General features: G+C 43.2%; 1 protein-coding gene across 1 annotated transcript; it reads right to left on the bottom strand.

Annotated features, from left to right (window-relative positions):
• Window positions 1-1,536: 1,536 nt before the first annotated feature.
• Window positions 1,537-13,148, bottom strand: CFAP161 (cilia and flagella associated protein 161). The gene is made up of 7 exons (XM_024742812.1): window positions 13,054-13,148; window positions 12,126-12,215; window positions 11,371-11,603; window positions 10,001-10,085; window positions 5,276-5,434; window positions 2,169-2,242; window positions 1,537-1,768 (listed from the first exon to the last, which is right to left on the bottom strand). The coding sequence occupies exons 1-7, from the start codon at window positions 13,120-13,122 to the stop codon at window positions 1,537-1,539; spliced, it is 942 nt and encodes a 313-aa protein (XP_024598580.1). The 5' UTR covers window positions 13,123-13,148.
• Between the last annotated feature and the right edge of the window lie 258 nt (window positions 13,149-13,406).

The raw sequence follows: 13,406 nt of genomic DNA, 5'->3' as shown, positions 1-13,406 counted from the left end.
AGCTTTCCGCGGGCACCTCATGGCAGGACAAGAATGCACCAGAACTGATCTAGACGCTTGCAGATTGTTTAAACTTCCAGTGCTGGTTACACCCTTTGGAGATACACAGGCAAACCAAATTCTGCTCAGCTAAGTCAGAGGTTCTCAACCCAGGCGGCACATCTTTTTAAAAGTAGCAAGTGTTTTTAAAATGCTGATACCTGGGCTCCAATCCAAATCAATTAAATAAGAATCTCCAGAGGTAGGCCCAAGCATCTGTATTTTTTAAAGCCCCACCCCAGAAATTCTGATTTAATGCCCACTCAGAAAAGCCTTTCCTGACCGCCCCCAAGGAACCGTCGCCTCCTTCTCCTCTCCTGATGCAGTGAATCCCAGCTCTGGCAGTACATTAGAGGCAGCCGAAGACCACTGAAAATGTTCCTTGCCCTGGATGCACCCCAGACCATTCACTCAGAATTTCTGGGCCAGTGTCAGGCATCAGTAATTGCTAAAGTTCTCCAGCTGAATCCAGTGCACAGCCAAGGGCAGGAACCACCGCCCTAACTCCTACTGCACGTGAAGGGCAAATGCCTGTCTCCTCGAAGAGGCTCAAGCCACATTGGCTTGATTGGTTCCAGGGCCCCCGAGGATACCAAAATCCTAGGATGCTCAAATTCCTTAATGTGGCTTCCGAATCTGCGGGTTCCATAGCCGCAGATTCAACCAACCGCACATCATAAACATAATACTACACATTCAGCGGTTGGTTGAAGCCACGGATGCGAAACCGCAGATACGGAGGGCCGACGGTATTTAAAAGCAAACCAGCCTTAGCCCTCACCTTTACTTCCTGGGCTGGGCGTCTCTTCATCCCATTACAACACCTTACACATCATAGGTGCTCCGTACTCGACAAAGAATGAGTAGATGGACAAACACGTGGAAGGATATATATGTATTCTGTCTGATGATGTGAATGCCACAACTAATGTACTGGTTTCAAAGATAAAGTAGAAATAAGGAGATTCTGCAATATGAAAATCATTATAAAATAATGGAGGTCAAATAGAGGTCTTCAGTCCACCCCCGCAAGCTAGAAGGAGACACAAAAATACAAGGGGGAAAATGTTCAGCTCTAAAGTAAGGCCACAGTCCACAGCTACCCATTTGTGATTTCTTAGTACGTTGTACAGAGTCGGGGGAAAGAGAATGGTGGCAGAAATTCAGCCAAGTTCCGACAGCTTCATTACAGAGACGTAGCTTTAAAAAGTAACGAGTTTTTTACAGTCCTTATAGAAGCTGCTGCTGTAGGGTCTAAATAAAGGAAGCTGAGTCTTCAGAATTTGGTCATCAACAAAGGAATACCATCTGTCACTTTCAAAGACCATTTCTGCGCTGTGGCCCAAGGCAAGGTTTTTTGTTTTTTCCTGTGTCCTAGACCTCCACCGTTAATTCAATAATCCGAATACAGCCTTTGTTTTAATACAAAATTCAGAGAGTTCCGTGCCTTCCTTAAGAATAGCTTGAGGCATGACCGAGATAGATTTCCTGTAAAAGCTACATCGGACGAGTGCACGCATGCGCGCCCGGTGCGTTCCTGGCCTCCGGCTCCGCCACGTGCTCCAGGACTCGGGTGTCCTCCGCCGGCCGTTTAGACAGGTCCAACATGGTGGACGAGTCCTTCCCGGGATTCCCAGTCACCAACATCCAATGGTTCTTCGGCTTTTCAACTCTGTGTGAATCCAGATATGTGTGTACAGCGACCTCTGCTTCCTTTCCAAAATAGGTACTGGGGCAAGAAAGAATTAACACTGGTTGGAAATGGAATTACATCCCTCAGTAAGCTGTTAAGTTCATCTCAAAGCACGTAATTCAACAGACTGCTATATAAAGCTCTTGGAGGGGGGCTCTCTAAAACACTATGTGTTTGCCAACAAGACTCAGCCTACTTGGGCAAGGACCAGGTATATAGGATCCCATTATAGCTAAAGTCCTCTGTGGGGAAGGACCTGTATAATAGAAGGGGCTCTAATAGGAGTTTTCACACCATCAAAGTTCTATGTGGCGATATTTCGTCATCAAAGGACTTTTTCTGTGTGTGGTCATCCTCTTTAAATTGAACTTCTTTGCCTATATTCACAGCCCCTGCCCCCTGGCATGGCATTTTCTTGCACCCTGCTATACAATACCTTAAGAAAAGATGCCGGTGGGCCACCAGTCCGCGATTCGTGTGGCAGTGATTGATAAGAAGTTTTGCATTTGCCTTTAAAGATAAAGAGAGTATGTTATTTGAATTATGAATTAAGGCCTCCAGTTTCCTAAAAGCAAAAATTTGAAAATATAGTATATATTCAGAGAGAGAGAGAGAGAGAGAATCTAGAAGCCAAACCATAATAGATTAATAAATACATTATTATAGATACACATATGGTGAAACATTATACAATCATTTAAAGTCATATTGGAGAAGATCTTTGACAACTTGAAATATGGTCAGTGGTGTTAAGTGGAAAAAATAAGAATATTCCGGATGTCCTATTTTTTTTTTAAATTAAAACTAAATTAAAAAAACACATACATGGAAAAAGAAATGATAACAGTGGCTTTCTCTAGAAGATGGAACTACTGGTAATCATCATATTATTTTTTGTACTTTTCTGACTTTCCATAAGTGAACATATATTGTTTATAATCAGAAAATAAAAGGCATATTATTTCAAAACCCTGACTCAGGTAAGCTAAGTGAGATGGGGAAAAGCAGCCCCTGACATCCGGGAACTGGCCTGGCAGCCAGGGCTCTGCCTTAGTGTTCTCCTATGGAATATAATCAATTTCACACGGTGCCCACATCAGACAAGGCCACGCTGTGACCCCGATGGGTCAAGACAAAAAGAAGACCACTTTGTGATCATGTCTGAACACAGCAAAAACACGAGCATTGTCCAAGCCACAGAATACCACATGTCCTCCTCCCCCCCAGAGAACAGGAGTGATTACTGCTTCCTTACTCACGACAGCTTTGGTCGTGCTCTGGCCTGCCCCCTATAGATAAGATGTACTGAGACAGCCCTGCTTCCTGTCAGATTCCAATCCAGGGCCAAGCCCCACTTCCTGAGACCCTCACTAAAATCTCCCAACCACAGCCCCAATTCTATAACTTGTCCTTTCCTTCTAATTATTTTATTTTATTTTATTTTTAAAACTTTTTATTTTATATTGGAGCATAGTCGATTAACAACGTTGTGTTAGTTTCAGGTGTACAGCAAAGTGATTCAGTTATACATACACATGTATCTGTTCTTTTTCAAATTCTTTTCCCATTTAGGTTGTTACATAATATTGAGCAGAGTTCCCTGTGCTACACAGTAGGTCCTTGTTAGTTATCCATTTAAAAGATAGCAGAGTGTACATGTCAATCCCAAACTCCCTAACTATCCCTTCCTCCCACCCTTCCCCCTGGTAACCGTAAATTCGTTCTCTAAGTCTGTGAGTCTGTTTCTGTTTTGTAACTAAGTTCATTTGTATCATTTCTCTTCAGATTCCGCATATAAGCGATATCGTATTTCTTCCTCTGTCTGACTTACTTCACTCAGTATGACAGTCTCTAGGCCCATCCATGTTGCTGCAAACGGCATTAATTCATTCTTTTCTATGGCTGAGTACTATTCCATTGTATTATATGTACCACATCTTCTTTATCCGCTCCTCTGTCCACGGACATTTAGGTTGCTTTCATGTCTTGGCTATTGTAAACAGTGCTGCTATGAACACTGGGGTGCATGTATCCTTTCGGACCATGTATACCAGCCTCTTACTGAGACGCCCCACGGTTTTCCATGGCGCACGTTCTCCATCACTGCAACAAGGAATGAAGCCGACTCGTTCAACCCCAGGTGCTCCTGATGGTCTCTGACTGGAGGGTATTGACATGTGGACAGCAGCTGGACAGGTATGAAATGTCCCATTCTGCAGATGTGTCTGAATGTGGCTCAGAGACCTGCCTCGGGCTGTGGACTGAGTTAGGAACAGAGAAATGAGCTCCTGGTGCCTGAACTCCCCAACCTGTCTAACCTAATGACGGCAACAATAGAACAACCACCATTAAATTAACAACAATGAATGCTTGGGAGCGCTGTCTGGGCCAGGCACTTTTCTAATAAACACTGTAAAATGTACTAACCGCTTAATCCTCACGAAACCTCGTAAGTTAGGCATCATCATCTATCCCCACTTTACAGACAATGAAGCGGAGATACTGACAGTTTAAATCATGGGAATGAGAGGCAATTCCAAGGGGAGCAAAGCTTGGCAAAGACCAGTGGAAGAGAGGAAATCTGTCAAGCATGCATCCTTGTGGACCACGTGTATATTCTCTGTGCTGGGAGAAAGACCCTTGCAAACCTGGGTCCGCCTACAGAGCTCGGGAGAGAAGCCTACTGCGTCAGGTGGATTCAGAGTGCCTGGTAACTGGGGGCCCCTTCCTGGATGGCCAACTCTTTTAAGTCCTTCCTGGCTGTAAATCCAGTAACTCTCCCAATAACCTCCAACAACTCCTTAGTCTCCGTCTGCTGGATGTCTCACAAGCAAGTAGCATGGCCTCTGGTCCTCAAAACAGCTCTGTGCCCACCAGACCTGCCTTCCCATCCAGAACTGTGCTCCTGTCCGCAGGGCCCAGGCTCCTGAGAAAATGTCCAGCAACGTGCTCACCTGTGCGTCGGCCCCACCCTGTCCTTCACTTCCCCCAGATTACCCAGTCTCTTTAGAAATGAGGACTTAACAGAGGCCTGAAAGAAAGCAGTGTCCTCATCCTTATAATCTCGGGGCAGTGGTTCTCAGCCTGATCTCAGGGGCAGAGCCTGGGCCTCGGTATCTTTATGAAGCTCTGTAGGTGATTCTGTGCGCCGCCAGAGTCGAGAAACACCAAGGCGGGATGCTGCCACAGGGCAAAATGGTGCCTCCCAAACTTGAGTTAGAAATGAAAAAGAGGGACTTCCGGGCGGTCCAGTGGTTAAGACTCTGCTCTTCCCCTGCAGGTGGCACAGGTTCGATCCCTGGTCAGGGAGCTAAGATCCTGCATGCTGCACGGTGCAGCCAAAAGAAGGTTTTTTAAAAATTTTTTAATAAAAACAAATAAATATTTTTTTAAAACAAGAAAGAAATGAAAAAGAGAGAGTGAAAATGTGTGAGGCATATAAGGCATCGGAGCCCTGACAAGCCTCCATTTCACACACACGAGTAAATCGCACCCACTTCACAGCATCCGCCCACACGTCTGCCTTCCCCAGGCTGCGCTCACCAGGACGGGGAAGCCTTCATATTCCAGGCGTAGCTGGGGGTCAGGGAAGGCCGCCTGCCAGCAGTTCAGGTAGGAGTCCTCATCCGTCAGGTACACCTCCTGGAGCCAAGACCTCTTAGACGACTTCATGAGGGTCCTGTGGTCACTTGATAAATATAACTGAAAACGACAGCAAGCAGATGGACTACCTCACAACTACCCGAGAGGCTGGACGGCCAGTGTGTTCAAAAGCAGTTTTCAAAATCCCTGTTCTTACGGATTGTACAAGAACATTCAACTTTCCTCTCCTCAGAAAGGCCATCTCAGAGGCTGAGACCACCCGCCCTCACATCACCGGCAACTGCTTTCCCTTCCTTGGAATACCAAACCCAGCCTCCCTCTCCATCTCATGCACTCCTCCTCTTTATTTTTTTTTAACATCTTTATTGGAGTATAATTGCTTTACAATGGTGTGTTAGTTTCTGCTGTATAACAAAGTGAATCAGCTATACGTATACATATATCCCCATATCTCCTCCCTCTTGCATCTCCCTCCCTCCCACCCTCCCTATCCCACCGCTCAAGCTGGTCACAAAACACTGAGCTGATCTCCCTGTGCTACGCGGCTGCTTCCCACTAGCTATCTATTTTACGTTTGGTAGTGTATATATGTCCATGCCACTCTCTCACTTCGTCCCAGCTTCCCCTTCCCCCTCCCCATGTCCTCAAGTCCATTCTCTATGTCTTCGTCTTTATTCCTGTCCTGCCCCTACATTCTTCAGAACCTTTTTTTTTTTAGATTCCATATATATGTGTTAGCATACGGTATTTGTTTTTCTCTTTCTGACTTACTTCACTCTGTATGACAGACTCTAGGTCCATCCACCTCACTACAAATAATTCAATTTCGTTCCTTTTTATGGCTGAGTAATATTCCATTGTATATATGTGCCACATCTTCTTTACCCATTCATCTGTCGATGGACACTTAGGTTGCTTCCACGTCCGGGCTACTGCAATGAACATTGTGGTACATGACTGTTTTTGAAATATGGTTTTCTCAGGGTTTATGCCCAGTAGTGGGATTGCTGGGTCGTATGGTAGTCTTATTTTTAGTTTTTTAAGGAGCCTCCATACTGTTCTCCATACTGGCTATATCAGCTTACATACCCACCAACAGTGCAAGAGGGTTCCCTTTTCTCCACACCCTCTCCAGCATTTATTGTTTGTAGATATTTTGATTATGGCCATTCTAACTGGTGTGAGGTGATACCTCATTGTAGTTTTGATTTGCATTTCTCTAATGATTAGTGATGTTGAGCGTCTTTTCATGTGTTTGTTGGCAATCTGTATATCTTCTTTGGAGAAATGTCTATTTAGGTCTTCTGCCCATTTTTGGATTGGGTTGTTTGTTTTTTTGATACTGAGCTGCACGAGCTGCTTGTATATTTTGGAGATTAATCCTTTGTCAGTTGCTTTGTTTGCAAATATTTTCTCCCATTCTGACTCCTCCTCTTTTTCAGGACATCAGGCCTGGAGCAATATTTTATTCATTATAAATAATGTTGCATGAAACTTATTGCATGAAGTGAAGTGCTCTTAAAACCAATACCAGCACAGCTGATATTCATACGTGAGCCTCCAAGGGGGCCTCGGCCCCTCTGGAATTGACGTCCACACTTGGAACTTATGTCAGCTCTCTGGTTGCCTATAACTTTGCCAAGGAGCACCCCATCTTGCTGAAAGGTACATAATGTTAGTTCCTCATTAGCCGTTTACTGATTCGCCTTCGCCCTGCACCTGGAGGTCATTTCGGCATATCTTGATCGGTTTTCATTAAACACCTTTTCTATACAAAGCTATGTCATGAAGCGCTCTGGGGGAAGGCAGAAATGAGGTACTGCCCTCAAGAAGCTTTCCGACTGACAGGAGGGATGACTGAGTATAGAAACTGGAAGCATCTGTAAGGTATGGCGTCCAGCAGGGATGCAAAGAGCTACAGGAGGGGAGAGATGGGAACACATGCTCTCCCAGGGGCTCAGGAAAGACTCCGAGGAGGAGGTGATGTGGTATCAGGGAGCCCGAGAGGATGAGCATGGACAGGCAGGGTAGGGACATATTACAGAGGGCTTCAAATGCCACAGTGAACAGCAGCACTTCATGCAGAGGGCAATGGGGGCACCGCTACTGACTTTTCAATGGAGGTGCAAGGTGAGCAAAGCTGAGCTTTTAAAGGATTGACCTGACAGCACGCTGCCAGTATCAGATGAAGTCAGGATAGACTAAAGGGACGAAGCTATGGGGTCCTGGACTGAGGTACCAGCACTGGGAGTGCAAAGATGGGCCGAACTGCACTGTGAAGGAAGAGCCATGGGACCTGACAATAGCTGGAGCTGGATGTGGGTGGGAAAGGAAGATGGGTGCAAGATGCACTGCGGCTTTGGCCCGGCTGATGACAATGCCATTCAGACCAAATGGAAAATAATGTCTATCTCAAACCACAAACGTTGCTTCGTTCATATAAAGAAAAACAATAAGAAAATCAGGAACAAAAATCAGGCCTCTACAAGGCCACCATCAACAGATTTTTCATAAATACCCTGAAAGAGCTTGCTAATTCAAAGACAAGAAACAGAAATAAGAGGTATAAGAATTTGAGAAGAGATAAAATTGTCATAATTTGAAGATGAGCTGACTGCCTACCTAGAAGTCCTAAGAGAATCAACCTGAATTCATAAGAGTAAGTGATTTCATCCAAGGTGAGTATAAAAATCAATGTCTATCTTCTATTTTTGCTGCAACTGTCAAAAGGACCTACCTTCAGTAGCTTCCAAAATAGAAGATACCAAGGAATAACCTTGACGAGATCAGTGTCAGATCCATGTGAAGGAAAGCACAAAACTTCACTGAGAGATAGAAAAGAATAATTGAAGAAACAGAGAGACATCTCAGAAGGACAAATATTGTAAAGCTACTAAAAATGTGAGCTTACTTAATTTTAAAATGCCAATCAAAATACCAAGTGATTTCCCCCCCCCACAGGGGCAGAGGCACTTAAAAAAATTATTACTACATTTGACTGAAAGATTAATTCCTAACATAATTCAGACAAAGAAGTGTAATGATAAAGAACTAGTCCTACAAGTCATCAGAGTGACCTGGAATAAAAATAAACAACTCCAGTTCAAAGGATCCAAATAGAAAGGCACGTATAATAATTTAATACACGCAGCATGTGTCAGTGAAGAAAGGAATAATTATTCAAGAAATAACACAGATATGACTGACTAGTCATTTGGGGGAAATTTAGATGTTCACATCAAGGCCTCTATCAAAATAAATCCCAAGCGGATGAAAGAATAAACTTAAGCAACAGTTCAAGTTTAGACATCTAAAAATTAATACAAGTTATTCTTTTTATCATATCTTTGGAGCAGACTTCAAAGGCTCTGAGCAATGGAAGGAATTACAGAGGAAAGCACTGATAGATTTTACTTAAAAATAGATGAGAACAACTACAATTTAAAAGCCAAGTTAACAAATGAGAGGAAATATTAGCAACAAACATGGCAAACTTTTATAATCTCTGGAAGAGCAGATATTTAAGCCCAAGTCGACAAACAGGCAAAGAACAGATGATTTAGGGGAAAGAGAAGAAGAGCAGAGATGGAAGGGAGGGGTGGGAAAAGAAGGTAAATAAAAAGAAAGAGAGAAACAAAAAAAGAGAAGAAAAAAATAATATCTAAATGTTGTAATGCTTGTAATTTCCCCTATATTTTAAGATTTTCCCTTTATAAAATAAGCTAAAATGTTAGTAGGGCTACTCTCTGGATGAGGGAGTGATGATTTACTTCCTCTTTCAACAACTGGGTATTTCCTCTAATTTTCACATTTAAAATCAGGCTGCAGCTTACCGTCCATGGTGTGTCAGAATTTATCTGCCAGCATTGATTTCTTGATAGTATGAAAATAATAATGATGCTGCTGGTGTTGACGGTGCCACATCATACAATAACGGAATCTTTGATTCAATGAAGAATGTTATATATAATACCAGCTCTCCCCCTTAGTAGCCAAGTGACTTGGAGCGAAGTCACTTAACTGGCTGTGCCTCGGTTTCCCCATCAGTAAAACAGGGGTAAAACAGTCCCTACTTTAAAGACTTGTTGGGGGGAATAAATGAGTTTACATATGTGAAGCTCTTAAACACGTAGTAAGTAAATAATCTCCATTTTATAGAAAGACTCAAAAAGGTTAAATAACTTACCCAAAGTCCCAACCCTTAGGTATGCATCTCAGCTGGAATTCAAATCCATATTTATCTGGTTCTATTACACTGCCTAATTCCCAAGGTAGAGGTAAAGATCAAAGACTTGTGCTCCCCGATTTATGCAAATGTGTTAGCATTGGTGACATTAAACAGCTGTCAGAATATTACATAATCTGATCACTTAACTTACAAGTGGAGGTGGTATAAATTTTTGCTTTTTACCAGCTGCATTGCAAAGAGGTTTTTTTTTTCCCCCTTACGCTTCAGCTTTTAAGGATGTATTTTTGTAATTCGTGAGGTTAGAAGGAAAGAATTGGCCCCAGACTGCCTCGGAAAAGCTGCAGGCTGACACCATAATGAGGCCAGAGATGGAGGCCATGCCCGTACAGTTCTCTGTCCACTTCAGTAAGTAGCCATTAACCCACATGGAAACAAAAATGACTGGTCCAAAGTAGACGTGCAGTATTACGACTTACCATTCTGTCTGCAAATCCTCCTGCTATCCCGAGGCGAAAGTTCTGCCCGTATCTAAGGACCTGACCAGTGACCTCTCCAGCTGTACTGTCAGTGGAGAATTAATATAATGTAAATTCTCTGTATTAGGACCATTCTGCAGCTCTATTTTTTGTGTCTGCACTTCGGTTTATAGTTTTCTTAGTAATGTCTATTCATGTACCGTAACTGAAATAAGTCACTTACCAAAAGGTCTTTTCTTTTGGCCCCCAAGTCTTGCTGGCACCTTACTCACTGTCTTCCAACACACTCGGAACACACAGTGTTCCCGCTTCGTGAGCCTAGGGTGGACTGATCAAGTCATACTGTCCTACACTAACGAATTGGTCCAAGTCCACTGGCATCTTTTTTTAATTGAAGTACAATTGATATATAATCTTATATTTAGCTTTAAGTGTATGCATCATGATTTGATATTTATACACGTTAGGAGAGGATCACGATAAATCCACTTACCATCTGTTGCCATTTAAAATTATTATGATATTACTGACTATATTCCCTATTCTATATATGACATCCCCATACACTGACAACCTTAGAGAGAAGCAAGGTAACAAATTTGTAGACGTTTAATACACTCTTCCCTCTTAATCTTCCAGGAAACAGAAACTGTGATCAATTTTTAGCTGTTTTAACATAAATTATGTGTATTCGAAAACTCTAAAGACTTAAAGGACTAGTTATATCCCTGTCATATAAACTTGCTATCATAGTTTAGTAACAAACTGAAAGCAATGACTTTTAATTGTAATTATGTATCTATTCTCTAAGGCTTTAAATGCTCGATTCCAAAATAATTATGTATCTATTCTCTAAGGATTTAAATGCTCGTCTCCAAAATTTCAAGTACATTTTTAGTGGACAATTAATTTTAAAACAGCAAATCCCCATGGACTGCTACCTTGCATTTAACTATATATTTCTGATGTAGAAATAACAGAGTAGCATTAAAAACAATGAAAGCACTCAAATGAGCTCAAAGCCTTATGAAATGTCATTAGGAAAACCCACTTGGCTTCTGGGCAGATTCTGAATTTAATTCCCTGGATGCAATACTTTTGAATTAAGCATTTTGAATTGAATTCAAATTATCCATTATCCTGATGTGAACTGAAATCAAATTACCCATTATCCTGATGTTTAAGGTAACAGGATTGCCAAGGCCCCTTGACGATCATTCTCAAGATATGAAAGCAAGATGAGAATCACAGAGAATAGTCACGTAACCTTTGCCTCCAATCAGCACTGCTCTAATCCCAGGGCATCCTTAAACTGCAAGTGAAAACAGATATTTATGATGAAAACGAGCCTAAAATTAAAGTATCTTTACCACAAAACGGTAAAAGTGTTTCTGCCAACCGGGATCTTGGTTTGAGCTGCGCTCAGGCCACAGGGCACCTCTAATTCGTCACTCAGATGGGCTTTAATTTCATCTGGAGTCATACACAAGCTCAGGTCCCCGCCCAGAAACAGATCAGCTTCTGTCTCAGGGTGGTCAGGATTCACAAGCATCACTTTGTCGCCATAGCGAATGTATCCGTCTTCAGATATGGAAAGCTGCATCTACAATTTAAATAGGAGTTTTTCAGATAAACCATGCAATTCCTTCACAGCCAGTGCCGAGGCCACTGCAGATGTACCCTATTTTAAGAAGGGATTGACTTGAATTTCCTGAAATCTTTCTTCTTCTTTTTCCTGCCACCAATCTGCTCCCAATTTGCCAAATCAATGCCCCTGATAATCCCAAACGAAGTAAAATAAAGCTGATGAAAAATTTCATGGGTTGATTCCATTATTAACTTATTCAACATTCCTAGAAATTTTCTTGAGCACCAACTAAAGGGCACTTTACTCGTGCATGTATCAATCTATTCATTTCTTAATTTGGAAAATGCAGGTAAACAAAATTAATAGCAAACTTCTCACGTTTCTAAAATCTTAGGGAATTTTAAACATTGTGGTTATCTAAAGAGAAGAATTGGTATTTTCCAAATGACAACTCACTTATGGAATTTTTGCTTGCCTTACATATTCTCACATTTAATTTGACAGACTTTTGAAAACAACGCTTGAATTTAAAATTACCGGTCTCAGAAGATTCTCTTTCAGTCTTCTGTTTCTCTGTATGAGAAGTTGTCCCTTGTCCTTCTTTGCTAAGAAGTCTTTCATGAGCTCCTGGTTAAAGAGAAAAATGAATGAAACCCAAAGGGTCAGCAAGAGTCCTGAATAATAGAGATACTGAGAGCTTTCAGGTCCAAAGCACGACAAGTTGTAAGAGCAAAATTTGAGAACGTAAAAAGTAATGTGAGCATGATGGAAATGGGGGACTTTTTTTAGCATTACTTTATTTTTTATTTCATTGTGGAATGTTTAGAAAAATGAGAAAGACACAAAAAAGAAACATCACCTATAATTACTCCAACCAGTGACAATGATGAGTAACATTTGGAGGTCATATATCCCCTCCTACTGAGGTCTCTGCTAGTTGTATGATGATGGACACCGAAAGTGTCTCCCCACCCAACTAGTTCCATAAAAGGATGGCCCAGGGTCTTGTTAAGACCGCCATAGGTCAATTCAGGGCAATGAGTATAAGGTCAGTAACAAGGGATGCTACGGGGACACTCAGGAGGGGATGTGGGACAAGGTGGGGGATGGGGGCAGTATTTCTGCTTACAGTCTACCTGCTCACCTGGACCGCAGCTTCGGAGACTGTAAGTCTCTGCGGAACAGAGGGAATTTAGTGGGGCTCTAGACTAAGGGAGAGACACAGGCAGGAGCCTTGAGAGTTTGGGAGGCCAAGAGACGCGCGTGAAGAGTAGAAGGGCGTGAGACCTGCGGGTCAGCCAGTGAGATTCTTAGCGCGTTCAGAGTGAGTTGGGATTTTACGGACATTGGGTGTGTGCTGGGTGCGAAAGGAGGCTTGGGATGCTCTAAGTAGGGGCCCGAACTTAGGCCAGGCGGGGGAGTCCCCGGGCAGTGGGCGGGCCGTGCCCGGCCACTGCCTCCGTACCTCCTCCAGGTAGACGTCCTCGTTCCAGTTGCCCATCCGGACTCCTGGACCGTACAGGTTCTGAGCCATCGTCCCCTGCTCTCCCGCGAACAAGCTTCCGGGGCACAGCGCCTGTGTTGGCCTCCCCGTCGCCATGACGACCCGGCCCCCTGCGATTGGCCAAGGTCCGGGACCCTGCTAGCCAATAAGTGACGACACATGAGTTGCGCTGGGCTCTGGTGCGGCCCCATCCCAGGGGCTGTCACCGCCCCACCTCCGCCCCCCCACCCTGCGCCTCACTTCCCCTCTTAGGTTTTTCTCGAGTTTAATTGCAAAGCAGGCAAGAGAAAAAACTCGAGCCTACAGACCTCACT

This window comes from Neophocaena asiaeorientalis, unplaced genomic scaffold (genome assembly GCF_003031525.2).
Source record: "Neophocaena asiaeorientalis asiaeorientalis breed wild unplaced genomic scaffold, Neophocaena_asiaeorientalis_V1.1 scaffold155, whole genome shotgun sequence".
NCBI lineage: Eukaryota > Metazoa > Chordata > Mammalia > Artiodactyla > Phocoenidae > Neophocaena > Neophocaena asiaeorientalis.
The sequence above is the reverse complement of the archived record's forward strand: the minus strand, read 5'-3'. Positions and strand labels throughout refer to the sequence as shown.